Source organism: Myzus persicae, unplaced genomic scaffold, assembly GCF_001856785.1.
Source record: "Myzus persicae strain clone G006 unplaced genomic scaffold, MPER_G0061.0, whole genome shotgun sequence".
NCBI classification, from domain to species: domain Eukaryota; kingdom Metazoa; phylum Arthropoda; class Insecta; order Hemiptera; family Aphididae; genus Myzus; species Myzus persicae.
The window spans coordinates 1,702-22,945 of NW_019103919.1; the positions used below are offsets into that span (position 1 = coordinate 1,702).

The window sequence follows — 21,244 nt, forward strand, 5'->3', positions numbered from 1 at the left end:
AATAGAATATAATATATTAAATCTGTGGTTGTGGGAAAAAAAATAACTTAACGCGAGAACCAAAGTAACTAACTAATAAGTAATAACTAATAAGTAACTCCATAACAAGGAAAACAATTTAACTTCATGTGTTAGAAGTAACTTCTAAAAAAAGTAATTCGTTATGTAACTTGGTTAAAAGTAACTTCACTTTAACTTTTTAATTCATTAATCCGTCAATGGATTGGATGAATGCCTAGGATTTAAAACAATAATTTCTTGTAGGTAGGTATTTAACTAGTGATTTTATATAAATGGCATTGATTTCAAAGTATAACAATAAACAATTATAGAACACTGCTCTATGGTAAAAACAATAGTTGAATGAAATTATGAAATCGTCTTAAATTTAACAAGTGTAAAATCTTTTTTCATGATAATCGAAATTCAGCGGGTTTGAATGATTATAAAAAAAAATAAAAATACATCGTTTCGTGATGTTTCACTCACTGATACCTCATAGTTATTGAATACCCTAACAGGCGCGATGTGGTAAATTATTTTTATTACCGCACGATTTGAATCATGTGATGAGCTGGACGACGGTCTCCATTCTATCACACTATCCACTACTCTTCGATCTTACAATATTATAAAGGTCCCGGCAAAGTTTCATTTTAAGGGGTTGTGCTTAGGCAATTCTTTCTGTCCTGCGGTCATTACTCGTCTTTGCGCGTCTCGTAAGTTGTAAATTATCATTTTTTTATTAAAATTAAGATAAGATGTTCCTAGCCTTGGCTATCTACATCTATTGCTAATTACAGTGGTACATTTTTAGCTATTTGAGCAAGATTATAAATTTACTTAGTAATATAAATAGTAAGAATGTAAGATAGAAATTGCTATCAAGTATATAATGCATTAGTGGTCGTTAACATTAGTGATAGTTACGCCGAGACGTTACTGTCTATAATATAAGTAACAGTGAACTGATATAATAATAATTAATAATATAAAAGTAAATTATCATTAATATGTGCACACTCTCCGCCTATAACCTGCATAATACATACTACGCACCCGCATGCACGTCATGTAATTCAGTCAAGAAATCGAAATTTTCAAAATATATCTATTGACATGAAATAGCTAATCTACACCTGACAAAAAAAATATGTAAGTTCTTCCAACAAGGTTTGATTTTAGAAATGTAAAGATGTTTGAATGATTACTTTGCATGGGTCGGAGTACTTTTTCAATTTTACCAAATTCTCGACTAGATTTAAAAACAATACATTTCAATAATTTTTCAATTTTTCAATTTTTTAATTAAATATAATATTAAAACGCGGGTGAGTGGAGGTCGCTGTAATGGATTGTGTTCAATTTGAATTCAATGATATAATACCATTGTATACGAACAATGATTCTGAGCAGAGATGGTTTGTCAGTGGATATTTTACATTGTTTTTACTTATTAATAATATAATAAGTTGAATTAATATTATCCTTAAATTATCAGTGATGCTGAAAAAATATTAAATACGCTTTTGTCAAATTGGGCTGTTTTGGATCCAAATTACAACAAAATAACAAAAATCGTTATTCTTTGTGTTAATATATTATTTTGTCCAAATTAGAACTTAAGATGTCTGTACAAAATAACTGTAATTATATTTTTTTTTTAGATATTTTAGTCACGGAAAAAAATGCTTAAGTGGAACCTTGTTTTACATTTTCAATCCTTACCTATAAAAATTAAAAATTAAATAAATTTCAACTACAAAAATTTTTTTTAATTTTCAATTTGATAAATGTTGTCAATATTTGAACTTAAAATGCTTACAAAAAAAATCTTGAGTATACATTTTTAATGTTTTTCAACTGCTATTTAAATAATATATCAAGAGTCTTTTATTAATTAAAATATATTCATGCTTTTTAACTCAATCAATTTAATTTCATTGACATTTAGAGAAAAAAAAACAAAACCAAATTGAAAATTGAAAATGTCCGATAACAGCTTTAAACAAGTCAAAATATTTTATGCATTTTTTGAAGTATGTGAATTGATAAAATAAACAAATGGTGTTCATTTCAAGTGTCTACAATTTTATTCGTTATTGAATTACCTACAAGAAAACAAGAAAATCAGAAAATCTCAACGAGAGAAATCGAGTGAATATCCAATGTTGTAAAAATTTCAACTTCAAACGCTCAAAAAAAATTAATTTAACATCCCGGTGGAACAATTTTTTTTTATAAAAGTAGACAAACTTATATGTATAATTATGTATTCAATTTAAAAAAAGATACATTTTTATGAATTTCTAACTCAAAATAATTTGCTAATTTTCATGATTTTTACGAATTTTGTCAAAATTCATAATTCAAACACTCATAATAAATTATCATGGATTTAAGTTCAACTTTTTTCTAAATTTCCACTAACAACAATTTAAGAGAAACCTTGTATTACAGTTTCAAGTTTTTTTACAGAACGAACAATTTTTTATCGACAGTATTCAAAAAAAACAAATAATAATCTGAATTTCATATACCTGTAAATAGTTCAACTCGTGTCAAAGTATTTTGAAAATTGTATGGTGTATAGAAAATTCTAACACAAACATCCAGTGAAAATGTCAGGTATCTATGGTCATTTTTTTTTTTATAGTCGAACTAAAAACCAAAATCGATTTTTTCAAAAACTGGTTTTGCGTAAAATTCCCGTTTTTTAAAAAAATTTCGTTTTTTTTCCCGTCACTCTTGAAAACTATTTTGAATTTTATACTTTGAACTCCCGAATGCACCAACTAGAGTCACTTTCCTACCAGAAAAGTTGCTGTTGCGGAAAGTCGAAGCACTTTTACTATAACTTTTACTGTTTGTAACCGTCATGACAAAATAAAATAAATAAATGAAAAAACACACATCATTGTAAATTTAAAACATTAATTTCTCCGCTCAGAATCTAAATCTATAAAATTGTTTAGTATAATATGGTTTGACTAATGCAATGTAAACTTCTATATTAAATTAAAAAAAACTTTACTTTTTTATGTTAAACCACTAGAAGATCCTTCATTTTGGTCTTTAGCTAAGGTCGTTTTGATGAAAAATTGATATGGTTTGCAATCACCTTAATTCTTATTATTATAGTAGTGTTTTTTTTTACATATTTATATTTTTTTTTTTTATTCGTGTTTGTGAACTATTATAGTTTTATTTTAAAAGTACTTTTTTGTTCCTGTTTTCTGTGCGACCAACGCCTTATAATTATTGTTTTATATTAATATCGTCGTTAAGCTTCGTTTGTAAGCTCATGCAGCCACCTTAATGTTCATTTTTCATATTATTATAATTTTCGCTATTGCAACACGAAATCAATTATTTGTATTTATTTAACCTATCAATATTCTTAAGGAGCGGAATCTCAACAAAAAATTGTCTTTTAATTGTTTATCCTTTGGACGCATCTAATTCTAACTAAACTCGGCCATCGCTTTCACTAGCAAGTCTCCTTAGGTAAGTATTGTCGGATGTGGCAGTCAACTAGGGCCATCATTTTGTATACATTCGTGATCGAAGGTGCTATCCATTTAAGTCCGCCTGCAGTACCACAGTGGGTTGTGTGCATAGGCGTAACTGGGATTCAATAGTTACGGGGGCTTGAGTCCTAGAAAACAAATGTTCAAAATAGCTTCGGGGGTCCCACACCCCCACCACAGTAAGCGTAACTGTCATCTAAAATCAAAATAAATATTTAATTATTGTAACAAACAATAAAATGAAAATATAAACCGATCATTAAAAACAATATGTATGTATAATAAAATAAGTACAATACAAATTACAGGGGGCTAAATACACACATAGAGGGGCTAAGCCCCCCCCCCTAGTTACGCCGATGCTTATGGCTTTAGTATGAGTGGCATAACACTATTGCCATACAAAGAAAGTGCCTATATTAACACGACGGCTACACTTAATATAAATTGGTTGGGCCATGAACATGTACCGATAGAGCACGCCGCAGTGATATATTAATAATAAATAATAATATATTAACATCAGCGTGTGTTTGTGTTCCGCGGAACCAGGGTCGTACGCATGGACTAGTTGCTATATTAAAATTTCAGACTTAACTTCAACGGATCGAGAACATTTTTTAGAAATATCACAAGATACAACGTTAAAATCTAAATTTTACAAGTCTCTAAACGATTAATTGCATACCTATACCTACTAGAAATCTGTGGATAATTATTTAGTAATGACCGAGTAATGAATACCTACCGATATGAATGTTTAGTTGACCATCTCGTTTTAAAGCTCAATACAGAGTGTGTACTGCACAATACGTCTCATGTACCTATACCTATAAGGCTATTGCTACTTACCTACTATACCCCAACAGACACATACTAGTTGCGGACGAATTATTTCAGGTCAATATTGTAACATAACAATTGCGGACACGCGTTTCGTACTTTCGTGGTCATAATACTAATTGCGTACAGAGATTTTTTTTAATAAAAACCACGTGAGTTGCGGACACAAATATTTCTCTTCACCACTTTTCAGAACTTAGGACAAGCTACCAAAAAATTGGTAGGGGGGTGTCTTGCAAAAGTGCAATCGTTATTTTAAACATTTTTAAAAATTATTTAAAGTCACTATAATATAGTATTATATTATATTATTTAAAGTTTTAAATTTTGAGGCAACAATTTTTTTGAAACAGCCTGTATGAATGCTATTCTATTTATTTCATTTATAATAATTGGACATTTGTCCGCAATTCGTATGTTACCTTTTTAGATTTCGTCCGAAACTCACATGGTTTTTGTCACTTTATCCGCAATTCGGAAACACCGACCCCAACCACGGCAGCCATATAGACCAGAATCAATATATTCAGTTACTTATTATAACTCGTTCATTAATAATTGCATCTCGTGGGTAGGTCGTAGGTACATTTCATATTTTTAGTATTTTACTGCGAATGTTTGCGGTGCCCGCCTTAATTCCTAGCCACATATCCTTATACTAAACGTCTAAATATTATTACCAATACCTATATAATTACCCATTTCGATGTTATTCCATAGTTGTGTTTTTATTTTATTTTAACACTCAATGCCAATTATATTTTACACACAACACATTGTCAGTTAAATATTGTTATACACGCATTATTATTAAATATATCCTATACAGACAACGTGAAACGTTCTATAGAATCTTCTATACAGATTCTTGAGAAACACTGAAGCTATACCACCCATAGGATTCGCTAAACAACTACTAAAATATGGAACGAGTCAACTTTGTCATAATTGACTCATGTCTTAAAATTGAGATTCAGATAACGAATATTTATTTAATTTATTCATTGTTAAATATGTATTGTATACAGCAGTATGCGCGGACGGATTTGGTGTAAAGAGATGTGAAGAGAGCCTTGCTATCGCATTTGAACGTACCTATGTCACACATATATTTATCTTGTACATATATTTTTTAAACATATTTTATCAAAATATTAAATCCATCACATGTGCTTATTGTTAAATAACTATTTACAAACTGTGTTATTACATACAGAGTGTGTCACATTTCATGTGACAGCAGATTTCAGCATGATATATTGAAATTAGGAAAAAATGTCCTAAGTATGCGAAAACTGTTTTGAATCATATAATCAAAATTAATTTGATATTAATTATTTTTTTTATCAATTAAAAAGGGGAAATTTAATTGGTAACTTTTAAAATTCAAATGTGAACCTATATTTTTGAAATATGATTCATATAGGATTTATTTTTTAATGAATTTTTAATTTTAATTGTGTGTCAATAATTAAAAAACCTATAACATTTGAATTTTGTATTTATTTATTAACAAATTTCAATAAATAATGATAATAATGTACGTGTGTGCTTCTGACAAGTCTTTTTTTATTCTTATACACCGATGTAATGTTAATTGTTATACAGCCATAATAATCTGTACTCTATCTAACTATATCAGTTTACTAAAGTAATAAAAAGTGTATTTGGTATCTTAATTGCATTTTATATTATGATGGGAGTCAAATCACTTGATTGTATTTTTAGTAAAAATAAAAACAATGCATTAGATAATATACCTACCTATAATATAATATATATTGTACTATTTATAATCAGTGTTATTACTGGGTCGGTTTTTACCTTCTAAATAGTTTTGCATAATTTTTTTTTATTTGATGATACTTATTGTTTATAATAAAAAATTATAAACAAATATCGTACAATAGATAAATCGGCAATAGCTAATTACACAAAATTTTTGAATAAATATTATATTATTAACTTGTATTTTTGACTATTATAGGTGCTTAAAAATATTTTTGAATTTAAATTGTATAATAACTAGGGCTTGGATTTATACGTATTTATATAACATAAAAAAGTATGTATTATAATTAGGGCCCGTAAGTTTATGCACTAAAGATTAAAAATATGTATGCACTTATGCACTTAAAAATCCTGAAATATGCGCTTTAATATGCCCTTATTTTTTTTTTTAACTTATAAATATGAGGAAAAAAAAATTATTAGTTATGAATTTATGAGATACTACTCACGATTTTTATTTCAATTTCTTTGACTAGTAATTAAGAACATTATTTTATTAATTAGTATACATTTTTCAACATTACAATTCACAATCAACGATTTTGATAAATTCTCAAATTTGAATTTGTTATCTGCCAACATATTTTTGTACACCGAAAAGCTCCGCTCCACATTAACCGAAGAAATTGGTGCGTGTTTAAAATATAGTAAACTATCACAAGAACAATCTTCAGGTAAATTATTCATTGTCATTTCTTCTCCCAGCATAATTTTTGAAATTTTGGATAGTGTTTTAAAGCCCAGATTCTTTTCAATAACTTGTTCAAATTTAACTAAAGTATCGTTATCGTGATGAAAAATATTAAAACTTTTCTAAAAATAAACATATTGTCCATCAGCCGTTAGGGTCGTTCGTGGGGTTATAATAGGTCTTTTAGATGTAATTTATTTTGTCAATCACATAATATTTGACTCAAATATGCATTTAATAACAAAAAAATTGTAAAATATGCTAATACATAAAAAAAAAACCAAAATATGCAATTATATGCAAAATAAAATGTTGTATTTGGATTTGTACAAGTATAATTCAAACTTGTAGCTGATCTAGCAATTTTTTAGTCCATTCAGTAAAAACATGTAAATGCATGAACTTCCGGGCCCTAATATTATAATACTACAGAACCATATACTCTGAACTCCGAAGACCACATGTAAAAACAGTAAAATTGCCTAAGTACGCCAGAACAAGTCGAATGATTTACTGTGAGATTTGTGAAAAAATGTGTTAAGCCGCTCCTGCGAATAGTTCGGTTAGCGGCAACGACTCGAGGCGTGTGTTTAGGGCTTGAGAAGGTCGCAGTATAATAACGTACGGGTATATAACTATATAAGGCGCGACGAGCTTACAAGTTATAATAAGTAATTGTACACAACACGACAACCACACAGATGTAGGCAGGGCGCCCCAAAATAATATAATACTAATATCCAAACACTAATTAATACGCTAAGGTAATGAAGACCACAATATAACGTTATGATGACACGCGGCACGAGTGCGCATAAGTGATAACCACAGGCGTAACTGAAATTTAATAGTTACAGGAGCTATAGAGTCCTAGAAAATTAATGTTCAAAATAACTTTGGGGGCCCCACACCTCCACCACGGTAAGCGTAACTAGAAAATCGAAATCAAAAATCAAAAATAATATGGAAGCATAAACTCATCATTGAAAACGAAATGTAAATAATAAAATAAGTACAATATACATTGTAGGGGGCTAAATACACATATAGAAGGGCTAAGCCCCCCCCCCAGTTACGCCGATGGTCGTGCGAGAGGCCGCCAAAGTCGTCTAGTTGCGTCACTCGCTGGCCAAGCAATTCGTCGTTCACCTGTCTTAGTCTCAAGTTAATTTCAAGTGTGTCCCAATTAATATTGTATTTGTACCCTGAGGTCATGGCACCAGTCCGGATCGACAACAAGGCCCCTACCTCCATTAAAAAATGTATCATCCTGTTTCCTTCTTTATTGATTGGTTCGCATTCCATTGCGTCGTCATGAGTTTAAGATGGCCTATCCACGATAAACAGGGCGTGTATGAAAATGTGCTAACCCGATAACGAATAGACTTAAAATTATTCTCATCCATCACCGAGTGGTGTTTAGGATTATTCCTAGTCAGTATAATATTATGTCGTCCTCGGGGTCAATTCTTACCACAATCGGAAAATATCAAAAAGACGGTCACACTTTTTTAGGTTCAATTTTTTCTATGAAATGTATTAAAATACAAAAATTAGCTGTTTATCAGTTTATAGTTCAAAATTCTTAATAATATTAAGCTGTTCAACGGTACATTTTTTAAGAAAAATTGGAAAGGATAGTATATTTTTGAGTAGTGAGCTAGAGTGGTAGAATATTCAACATCAATATTATTAACAAACATTTGACGTCGAACTATGAATAGCACATTATGAATGATTATCTTTAATGTTGAAATATGTGTGATTTAAAGCAATTTCGTGTATTTAAGTAGCTGATTTAATATAAATGGCACATAACAATAAACTCGTACAGAAAATTCGATAGTAAAAACAACTGTTAAATACAATTATGAAAAAAATTTCTTAAATGTATTAAGTAGATATAACACCAGTGCGATATTTTTTTTTATGATAAACGAAATTCTGCGGATTTGAGTATATTCAAAAGAAAATAAATAATACATAAAAACCATCTTTGAATGATGTTTCACTCACTGATACCAGGACAAATAATATTATAATAATTCAAAATATAAAACAATAATAAATGATTAAAAAAAAAAAATAATAATAATACAATGTCTGTAGTTTATAATCATAGTTATTGAGATCACAACCTGTCGTGGAAACAATCCAACAAATATGAACCTATTGTTTGATACACGTGATTGCGAACGCTTAATAGACCGTGGGATTCATCTGGATAAGTCTGTAAAAAAAATATATATATTCATTAGTGTTTTATCTTTCGTCCGTTACTCGAACATATTGGAAACAAGTATAGATAATATCACGTACAACATTTTGGATAACTATTCATCTTCAATATATATTAATTAAGTATCTATTGTAATCAATCACTGCACAAGCTTTGTAAAGTCGAATACAGTATCAAAATGTGCGTTGACTGACTTGTATCATTTTATCCTAGGCCCCCGCGCATGTAACATATTATACCCTTGCAGGAAGGAACTCAAATTGTTATTTTTTTTTTTTACCACCATTTTGTTAATTTTTTGAACGGTTATTCTCGGTAGTATTCTGTTGGAACCACCGCTAGTTGAACACGTTGTAGCGTTGTACATTTCGTTTTTTGTTTCATGGTTATAGATCAATGAGTTATCATTTGATAACAAATCATAAATCGTGTACCTGCATGTCATTTTCGGGTTATGTTTTTCGATGAAAAAACTTTATAAGTCAATAAGTGGCTCGACCTTTTTAAATCACAAATATTTATTTTTTTTTACTCATTATCATAATTATATTTACTTATTTGTTTATTTTAAATATAACAGGACGTAAGTCCTTAACAATATTTTGCGCGTACACACGGTAATAATAATATAATGATGTCACAGGAATGACAATTTATAAACCGAAATGCATTGTACATATTTTATAAGTTACAAATATAGACAAGAGAACGAAAAAAGGCAAATAACAACAGAGAAAGAAATAAGACGAGACATATATTATACTAAACAAAACCAAAGGTAATGGAATTACCCGCAGCCATTAGGATTTTAGAAGGACTGCAGTTTATCATATTATAGTTCGTTATATAAGAGACGGGATAGAATAAATCACTGCATCTTGTGTTACGGTGGTTTACTTTAAAACGGGAGTGAGGGAAATTAGGAGCTCTTCACAATCGATATTCCCCAAGAGTAAATCATGTAAAAATTTAGATAATAATAAAGTGCGTCTGTTTACCTACAATTATATTATTAATAATTATTGGCTATGGACCAATTGCGCCTAAAACCAAATTTGTATTTTAGGGTCAATATACATACCAATTGCGCTTGTATTCAAATTTGCCTGATATTTATTGATCAATTGATTACTAGCTAAAGTGACTGGTTTTAATATATTTTATAACAGTATCGGGAATTTTATGAAACATTATTATTATCACGCACATATCCCTACATATCCTAACCTAACCATCAAAATTGTTACTGATTATTAGTGTACCTATTCATTTATTTTTATATTATTTATATTTATTAATTTATTTGTACTATATATTTTTTTAAATTAGCATGTTATTATTATACCTTGTGGTGACAAAATGAATTATTTTAATATTTAATGTAATTGCCCTGTTATACTTATAATTTATATTTTCCTTTCCTCGTAGTGAAAAAATGTATTATTTAACAAATATATTACTCTGTAAACTAACCAAATTATATTATTCTAAATTGTAATGCCATGTTCAAATTATTATTTTAAAAAATATTATTATTATTAAAGCATGCAAAATACAAACATCATGATTACCTTAAACTCAAAATTAAACCTTGTAAAACTGTATAATACATCTCACAATATATTATGGATTAATACTCGCAAAAAATCGGTTAATATGTAATAAAAACCAAAAATATGTACACACACATAAATATATATATATATTTAATCAAACAATAAGTTTTCCTAAGGTAATGTAAAATGTATAGAGCGCAATTGGTCTATCGACCCTAAAACGTTTAGAGCGCAATTGGTATATGAAAAGGTAATTTTAAGCGCAATTGGTAAACTCCCTAATTATTAACTGCGATTGATACCAATATCCAATATGTAATAGATCTAAAGCCTATAGACTCTAGAGCAGGGACGGCGAATCGTGTCAAATACAAATGTTGGTTGGATTTTGTTTTCCCTGCGTGTCAACTAGTTCGATAACCCTTCAATTTTTTTTTTTCAAAAACTTTAATATCATCAAACTTTTACGCATTCGCGTGTGTCACTAAAACAGTGTGTACCCCTGTGACACGCGTGTCATAGGTTCGCCACCTCTGCTCTAGAGTATATATTGTACGTATTACGGTTATTGGATTATCCACGGGTATATTAGTTTTTGGGTTACACCATCAAATCTGATTTTGTTGAAAAATCGCCGTTTTTCTTCAATTTATTTCCGATAAAATATTGGTCGTCTCAATACAGTGCGGTCAACGCAACAAAAAACAATTCAGCACTCCGGAATAGAAATAAAAAAACACTTTAAACGCACACTCGAATGTTTACCGACACTGCGGCTGAGCACAGGCTGACGGACCGCCTGAGCTCTAAATCGTTTGTCGCACTGCGCAATGATCGAACATTGGAATTCTAATCGAACACATCAATAATTTATTGCAGTGCCCTACTCGTCTGCAGAGACGAGGAACACTCGACGTTTGAACAACTGCAGTATAGTAGGTAGTAGGCACTCACTTGTTGTCTGAAAAGTATAACTCTTCGTTCCAGTTCATAAGAGAGCATCATGGACTGTTGGTAATGTACGTTGTCGTCATACGTGCCGTGTATGACCATATACTTTTTGCCACGAAGCTTCTCGGCGTGTGTCAAGAGACTGGCGTTCTTGTATCCACTAGTGTCGTCTTGAAGCAAGCCCATGTAACGTTCCGTGTAAATCGAGTCTGAAAACGACGATTTACGTTTGAGCACACGAGTTCAAATGCAATCCATCAGAGGCAGTTCAATAAAATAATGTGTAGGACGTGACACGAAAACAAAACACCCGAATTAAATAATATAGGTAGGTACATATGATATCATGTTGAATACATACCGTAGTATATCCAGTCGGTGACGGGAGCCACGGACAATCCGCACTTGAAGACGTTTTTGTCGTCTTTAGTCAGAGCCATGGCAGCCGTGTAACCTCCATAACTCCAACCCCAAATTGCTGTTTTCGATTTGTCAATGAAGGAGAATCGTTCCTGGAGATAGCTGTAGACCGATATCATTTTTTTTTTTTTTAAACGTATAACTCAATCGTGTACATTTTTTGGAAAATCAAAAACACCTGTACCTAACTCTACACGTCTGTTATGTGCTATTTCGCAAAGCCTGGGCAAGTTAATGATGATTTTTAATTAAGTTTAGTTAAGTTGATAGAAAACTTTTTTTTTAAACTCTGCAGTTAAGTTAAATGTGGAAATTTTTAATTAACGCATTAATTAATTAATTTTTGTAACACGTAAATAGTCAGTAAGTACAATACGGTTTAAAAAAAATAAAAAAAATACTAATACTAAGTTACTATTACACATTAGTATTACTAATGTTTATACAATATGTATCATCAATAAAAATTGTATTATATTTATTATTCAATTATATTTATAAATGAACGTAACCTAGATCTGATTTAAAGTAACGAGTTATTCATCAAGTTTATATCAATAGAAATCAGTTAAGATAATGAAACTCAAATTTTCAATCAACTTAACTTTAAATTTTCAATTCATTTATACCCAGGCTTGATATCTTGTGCATCATCAGTCCACACCTCGCACTTATCGACCTTAAACGAGTCGTATTCGGGCTCGGCTCTTATCGAAGTTAAAATAAAATGCCCTACCATTGCTACAGAAGCTTAAGATGGAAACATTTCGCATATAATTGTACATATTTTTTACTATGATTAATGTCGACCGTCGCGCGTCGGTTATATCTTGTAAAAGTTTGGCTGCGTATAGATGACTATACCGTGATGGCCATTCAATATAATTTGTCGAAAAGGCTGAGGACACACGACTATGGCTGTTCGATATAATTTATCAAAAAGGCTGCAAGCGCACTCAAGGTGTTTAATTTAATTTTTAGATAAGATAGCCGGGCTACGAAAAAGGTAAAAAAAAAAGGACGCACCCTAGACGTCTTGTATATGCAGCCTCCGGCGTTCGAGGAAGAGATCAATCGTTTATTAAAATATTATTTATAAATAATGATTATTGTTATTAATATTATAATATTGTATGGAAAACGATTTTTTACCTCGTGACAGCTATCTGGTCTTCGATTTCGTAAGTACCCAATTTCAGGTAGTTGGCAAACGTGTTTCTATTACCCCTTCTTCCAGACCCACGGCCGTCGATTTGAGCGACGATCACATTTTTGCTCGAACTAAAAAACATGTTCCATTCCAACGAAAACTTGTTGATAGCCAAATTTGATCCAGGGCCAGCATAACTATACATAATATATTAATACAACATCAGTTTTGTGATAGTTATAGACAAAGGCGGGGAAATTGATCGAAGCTAGTCGAACACAAGATCGTCAAGTTACAGTTAATTAATACCTAGTTAACAAATGATAAATTATTAGCTGATTTAGTTTAAACGAAAACCAAAAGGAAAAAGTACTAACTTAGGTGGTATCACAGTTCAAAGAAAGTTGATTTTCTTCTTTAATTAGTACTTACGTGGATCGCATATAGAGTATTTTGCGACCATCTGTACATTATATTATTACATCAAGAAACAACAGAAATTATAGTATTTATTATTATTAATAATTGAACACTATAATAGTACCTATTAATTGTTTATTATTATTTTAAACCATGTGTACAGTACCAAGCAGTGTTATTTATACATGAAACCATCAAACCAAAAATGTCAAAAACCTTTTTAACTTAAACTCGATAAATTGTTTTGAAAACAATTGAAAAAAGCTAAGTTATCTATTTAAACAGTTAGTTCAACTAGGAATGTATTGTTATATTTTGAACTCAATTTATAATTTTTAACTTCTCAATACCTTTGGGCATTATAGAGACATCATTTGATACTTGTAATATTTTTCAACGTTGTGTTTATGCACACGAGATATAGACTTGAGTAAAATACTTTTTAGTTTTGTTTTAAATACTAAACCAATGATACTTTTCTTCCAGAAAATTTGAAATTAGAGCTAATATAAGAATTTTTATAGTTCTAAATATAATATAATTTAAGTTCTTGATACTTGATTTAAAATTTAAAATTGTGTGCAATATAGATTGTAAAAATGTACCGATAAATGAAGAAAACAAAATTATTATTGAAAATAAAAGTTTCTTTTTTATAGGAACGAAATACTTTTGAAAATATTCTAAATACCTAGTCATTCCGAACGCTTTCGGGAAAAATATTTTTAAAGTATTCTGAATACTTTATATTCGGAATCCTACTCAAGACTGACGAGGTCACTTACGTGTTGATCAGCAGAGGATACTTGACGTCTGAGCTTTCGTCGACAGCCGGCGGCAGTATTAGTCGTACTCGAGCCTTGAATTCGTTACCGATAGGCACGTCGATGAACGACACTCGGGGAAGAGTGATAGGAGATATTAAATCTTTTAGGTTATCGTTCGTTTCCCAGTCCAAAGCTTTTTCGCCAGTCTTAAATAAAAAAAACAAGCATGGAACCATATTATTAAAGTGATGATAACATAATATAATATAATAAATACAATTTTTAGTTTGCGCTTTTGCATTGTGAATGTTAGGTATTATTTTTATCAATTCGAAATAGATTGATATTGACGTCTATGGTTTTTGTTTAAGTTGAATTAATTTAATGTTTTCATTACTTAATATAATGTAACTAATTATGTTTACTATAGTGTGTTTCATTTTATTTATGTGTGTATGAAGACAATGAAGATTGTAAATGTTGGCAGTTTTAAATAGTATAGCAGGTAGGTAGTAGAAATCTTCAATCTTAAACTTTGAGAGTTGTTTTTTGTTGAAAACTCTATGCGGGCTCAGTCGATGAAAAATTATCAGTTCTCTTCTAATTAATTAGGAAAAAAAAGGGAATTTTTAGTTTTGACAAAATCTATTTACGTGTTTGGTTGTAGTTCGAAAAAGATTAATTATAGTTAGGTACTTGAACTTTAAGAAAATATTAGTAATTTTTTGACTTTATATAAACTTATATATTTATATAATATTTTGGTTTCTTTTTTAGTAACAATAAAGAGATACATTAACAGCGACAATCCTCGTTAGTCTTATCTTATTTAACGTTTTCTCAATTATAACAATTATCCTCGTTATCAGCTCTTATATACTATTGCTTTTAGTATGGTAATTATAGTTAGGTACTTGAACTATAAGAAAATATTTGTAATTTTTTGACTTTATATAAACTTATATATTTATATAATATTTTGGTTTCTTTTTTAGTAACAATAAAGAGATACATTAACAGCGACAATCCTCGTTAGTCTTATCTTATTTAACGTTTTCTCAATTATAACAATTATCCTCGTTATCAGCTCTTATATACTATTGCTTTATTATCATAATTTTCAATTAATCTTTCATAATTTGATACTTAAAGATTCAATCTTAATTGTATCAACATGTTACATATACATAGTTATGTAATGTGTTTATATTAATTGTTGAGCAATGAGCTATCATAGCTATGCTAGCATCTAAACATTCTAAACTATAGCATACAAAATGAAATACAAACTTAAACTTAAATCGTAATAATATTTAAATTACAATACATAGTTGTATTATTAATTACTTATTACTATAAGGCTCAGATTTATATTTATTGAACATCATGAAATATGTTCTTAAATATATGAGTTCGTGCACCAAATACGAGATAAAATGTTTTAAAAATAAACGGTGTTTTAAAGAAGAAAAAATTATGACTGATTAATTAATATGAAAAAAGTTACAAGAATGTTTAGTTATTAATTCAATAGGTATATTGCAGGGCACCTATATAATAATAATTAAAAAAAAAAAGCAAATATTTTAATAAAATTGCAGTTTTTGTGTAAATTGTTTTTACCTATCTATTTTTATTTTATCGAAATTGTATGAGTATAAGTACGTTTTTTTCTTAAGTAACAAAATAGTACAAAATACCAAATATGACCTAATAACAACTGTAAAATATGCTCTTAAATAATTCGTATACATCACACTTTCATAAAACATATTTTGTGCTTACTTAAAACACAGTACAATCGACCATTCAAAATATCCAAAGGAATACGGATTCAAGCCAAAAAATAATAATAAATATATTATAATCACCTGTTTGAATTAGTTACTAGGGCCTGGATTTAAAGTAAATAATAAAAACTATCAAAAAAGTGCGTTTGGATGCAATAAAATGACAATAACATTTTTTCAATTTTTCTTGAATAAATAAAAAATTCTAACTTCAAAGAATAAACGTGATTATGATGTATCTCCGTAACACGTCAACTGAAAAATTAGCTGCTATCATGGTTAAGGACTTAAGCACTTATAATAATAAAAATAAGCACTGAAAACAGAAATTAAATACTTCATTATAAGCACTTAAAAATATTAAAACAAGCAAAAAAAGCCCGACAAGAACTGTGAACAAAATGTTTTTTAATATTATTGTTTAATTTTTATACTGAGAAACATAAAAGAAATTAATTTTGAAACAAATCGAAAACATTTAGATTTTTTTGAATTTTTGAAAACATATAAACTTTTTATAATACTTATCTTATAGATTTTTTGAATCATGTTTTAATATTCAAAAAAAATATTGATTAATTTGGCCGATTAGTAGACAAGCTAGCAAATATGAGTTGCGGTGTTTATTGCCAGGAAATATGATGGAAACGACAAAAATTATTTATAGTTCTATCACCGTGAACAAAAACAAAAAAAAATATAGAAATTAACTAAAATGCCTAGGTTTTAGTCAGTGACACGTATCATAATAATTCATGATTGAGCAGAGATATGCAAAATAGCAAAAATAACCAGAACAACGAGAAATAAGTATTTTTTAAAAATAGTTGAAAACAGAAAGAAAAAACACTTTAAAATTTCATAATTGAACGTGTTATAAAACGACATAGACTTCCATAGCACTCTACTAGATTTTATGTCAAAACATAAAAAAACCAAGTGCCGAGCCTTGGATGTTACTATAGTCTGAGCCCTAAAAGCACTAGTTACCGCATTTAATTGCATTATAGTTAGATAAAGACGTTATTGTAGTATCGAAATCATCGAATCTAAATATATGACATAAATAATCAGGACGAAATTTCTTGAGGTAATAATTTGAATAACGAATTAAGTTTAATTTAAAATTCTTGTTGTTATGCATAAATATATTATGCCCTAAAAACCAACAAGATGGCTTAAAAGTAATGATATATTATGCTCTAAAAACGACAAAAATTATGAAGACGAAAAATAAAAGCTTAAGTTTTCAATCCTCTCGTATGTATGAAACGGATTTTGTACCCGAAAACGATTGACTGCATTGACTTCTCAAAAAATAATGCATTTTGCATTCAAATCCGGACATTATTATTACTGTCCGAGGTGTTATAATGGACGTAAAATGTTACATTCGATTTAATATTATCACAAAGTATTAATACAACACTGTTGGGCTTACATACCGTTTTGAATATTTTGACTTCCGGTACGTTCGGACCAGAACATGTGAGAGCATAATAATCGATTTCCGCACTCATCTCTGCTTTGTGATTTTTACATTCCGTCTTGCATGACATACATTCTGGTGAACTTTGTTCCTTAACCAACACCCGGTAAAGGTACTGTTCTTCGGGATTTTCTTCTGTGTTGGCCAAATAGTAACTATAAGAAAATACAACATCACAATGTATTATGAATTATAATTATTGTTATTAAACAAGAATAGAGCTATCCACATAAAACCTAACTATATAGCAACAGGGTGCAACGATAAGGGCCCCTCCCCCTTGTTAGTGCCCCGTGGTTTGAAACTGGAGTTCAGAGGATAGTTGAAATTCGTTTGTAATTTTTAAATTTTTGTAAAAATACTTTTTTCTTATATAGTAAACAATATTTTAAGAGCTACAACATAACCATTGACCATAAAACATATGTTTTACTATACGATTGGGCAACATTTGTCGGCGTGTCAAAGGAACAGAAGTACAAAAGAAAACCAATACGACTGAGGATAAAAAAAAAACTCTGCGATCGCGGTGTTGCCATTTTCGATTTTGAACTATATTATACAAAAAATATTTACTTAAATAATTATAATGGTAAGAATTAAAATATGTATAACACGATTTCGTGTTAAACAGTAGTCAAATTTCATAGATCTGTCAATTTACCTGTTATTATAATGATAATAATCGTAATATAGAAATAATGTAAAAAATAAGCAAAATATCCGTTTATTTACATGTAATTCGACCGGACGTCCCATTTCAGAAGTTCGAGAACTTCGAATTTGCCATTCGTTACTGCAGTCAGTTTTCCATCGGGTTCCACCACGACCAAGTGCTTGAAATCGTCTCCGTTCCTCTGTCTCACGGGATAAATTATAGCCAGACGGTGTTCGTCGCCGACCAATGGTATTTGAGTGAAATCCAACCATCCCCCGGGTTGACCGAAAGTCACTACCTGTAAGTTTGTGAAAAATGTACCAAGTGGTTAGTACATAATATTATCACAATTGTTTTGAAGTACAAAAAAAAAAATAATATCGCCCACTTTACTGGAACGGTTTCATACTTAAATTCAATACATTTTCATAAACTTAAGACATCACAACGCCTATTACGTTATGACAATACGAGTTTGTGATAAAGGCACATATTTTATTTTTTCGTGCACCCTATATTTTATTACTGCCTAAACCACTACCTTACTAATAATAATGATATTTATTTTATTTTTTATTTTTATGAAGCCAATTGTTTAGATAATTTAAGGTTTACCATACTTAATATGATTATTGTAGTTTATGTTATCACAAGCATTGGCTGGTGCCACTAGTTCCCGGATGGGTGACCACCCGGGTGTTCTAGTGACAAATCCTCGTCACACATACACACGTGTTCCAACCACCAACCGTATCCCGCCCAAAAAACCTACAACAAATAACCATCTTCAGGCCTACATTGTCGCTCGTTAATCAATTTAAAATATATGTATTTGATTAGATTTTCCGTCCACAATAGAATACTTTCAAACTATTAGCTTAAGCTTTTTCAGACCTGGGCAAAATACTCGAGTGATTATGAATTATGATAAATAGTATTCTGAATAAAGTATTATATACTATCAGATTTATCCATATGGATGTCTAATATTTACGCATAATATTTATATATATTATATATCTAAGGTTATTATTATTACATCTTTCTGCCACTCAAATATTTTGTTTTTATCAATACTAAATATGGGTAATAGTTACGACAGAAAAAACATGTTTTCTTATTTGTGTTTAATAGTCTCACACAGTAGTTGTCGACCTGCTACACATGTTGTGTAATTTTCAAAATGCCCCAAGTTAATAATTAGTGATAATAATATAATCAACCATTTATATTCTAATTTAATCTCTTAGCTTAATTAGTCAATACGTATACACACATATTATTATGTCTTACATTTGTATGATAATTATATAATAGGTATTATCTTGCAGTACATACTCTTGTGCACATTATCACAGAAAAAACGCAATACCTATTCATTATACTTTTTTGATAAAAACAAAAATAATGGTAATTTAATTGTTTTAGTTGGATAATATTGAGGTTTTGCGTAGGAATGTTTATTCTCGTACTTACTGATATTTTCCATCGAAAAATCATCGTATACATTATATTAATTGTACAAAATTGGATTAATGATTTTCATAGTATTTCAGATTTCCAATTGGAACACAATAATAATTATGTCTTTACACTGTCTGTTGTGTGTTATTATTGTTATATTTGTATATACCTTACCCATTTTATTTTATCTTTAAGTGTTTATTTTAATATTTTAAATTTCGTTTTTTTGTGTTTTTTTAAGTACTCATAACCGCATGTGTTGTTTTAGTCTTACAACCGTAAATTAATATTAATTTTTAATTAGGAATAAAAATAATGAAACATAACCAGAAATGAATGAAAGAAAAAGTTGTTTTTAGAGCTCCAGAAAATTTAAAAAAATATTGAATAGTATTAAAATAATTTATTTTCGAAGACAACAGTTAATTTTTTTTTTTGATGCTGTTCTATCTAATAATTAAGTTTATTTTATATTTTTACATTCTATTAGATTGTTTTATTGATTTATTATTATTTTTTATTTATTTTATTTTTTATTCTATATTCTATTAGATGATAAGTTATAGCCTTATCAACTTTCTTAACTTTTGTATTTACATTAAATTGTAAATACCAAATATTTATACCAAATAGTTTTTTTGGAAATGTTCCATTATTTATGGTTATACTATTATTATCTAATATTCGGAAATTTAAGTTTGATAATAGCTAGCATTTCACTAAAAATGAAAGCTTATGACACAAAATGGGTTGATGCCGAACACAGATGTACTATGTTGACAGTTTGAAAAACGGAGACAACACAATGCGTGGTTTTGGAGTCCACCAAATATTATAGATAAAAATATTAATTTAAATACCATTTTATTTCATGAAACTTACTTGAATAGTTTCTGCAGAATTAACTACGGAATAATGAACTAAATATGATTTGTTCTGTATTCGGTTCATCCACATTGCAAATAAGTTTGTATCATCTGACCATACGACCGTATTCAGGATAATATTTTTAGTGACTGATCTGCAATTCAAACATTGAATAAAATTTAAAAATCTAATATTTATTTCTAAATATAAAATCATCGGAAAATATTTTATTCACCATTAATACTTCGTACGTTACAGGTAAAATGTTAATCAATAGGGGAATATACCTAAGGCACGCAATTTATAAGTATAAAATCAATAAGATATTGACCATGGTGTATAGGTGCACAGGATTTAATTTCGGGAAAGGTTTCAAAAATCACGAGTGAGGACGATACAGGTAATTAATAATAATAATTCTACGCATCAAACACACTTTTATTTTCGGAAGAGGGGCGTTGGACAACTATTTATGCTCAGGTTTTTTTCTTCCTCTATAAATTAATTGCCTAAACAATATTTCGAACCTCTTAAGATTCGAAAACAGATAATTCAGTAGGTGCTATACACAAAAACAATAAAATAGTCTAAACATATTGATATTTATAAAAAAAAAAA

The 21,244-nt window shown here is 29.4% G+C and overlaps 1 protein-coding gene across 5 annotated transcripts in view; it reads right to left on the reverse strand.

The window, feature by feature from the left end:
- Positions 1-8,620: 8,620 nt before the first annotated feature.
- LOC111036324 (venom dipeptidyl peptidase 4) overlaps positions 8,621-21,244 on the reverse strand; it is a 75,945-nt gene continuing 63,321 nt past the window's right edge. For 4 of the 5 annotated variants that reach the window (XM_022318321.1, XM_022318323.1, XM_022318320.1 and 1 more), the window contains exons 9-16: positions 20,642-20,780; positions 18,373-18,593; positions 17,594-17,792; positions 14,377-14,564; positions 13,174-13,368; positions 11,963-12,123; positions 11,605-11,810; positions 8,974-9,085 (exon numbers count right to left, since the gene is read on the reverse strand). In XM_022318321.1, the coding sequence (XP_022174013.1) occupies positions 8,987-9,085; positions 11,605-11,810; positions 11,963-12,123; positions 13,174-13,368; positions 14,377-14,564; positions 17,594-17,792; positions 18,373-18,593; positions 20,642-20,780 (1,408 nt within the window). In that variant the 3' untranslated portion in view covers positions 8,974-8,986. Of the gene's footprint in view, positions 9,086-11,604; positions 11,811-11,962; positions 12,124-13,173; positions 13,369-14,376; positions 14,565-17,593; positions 17,793-18,372; positions 18,594-20,641; positions 20,781-21,244 lie in introns of all 5 variants that reach the window. The other variant, XM_022318319.1, reaches the window with a different exon arrangement.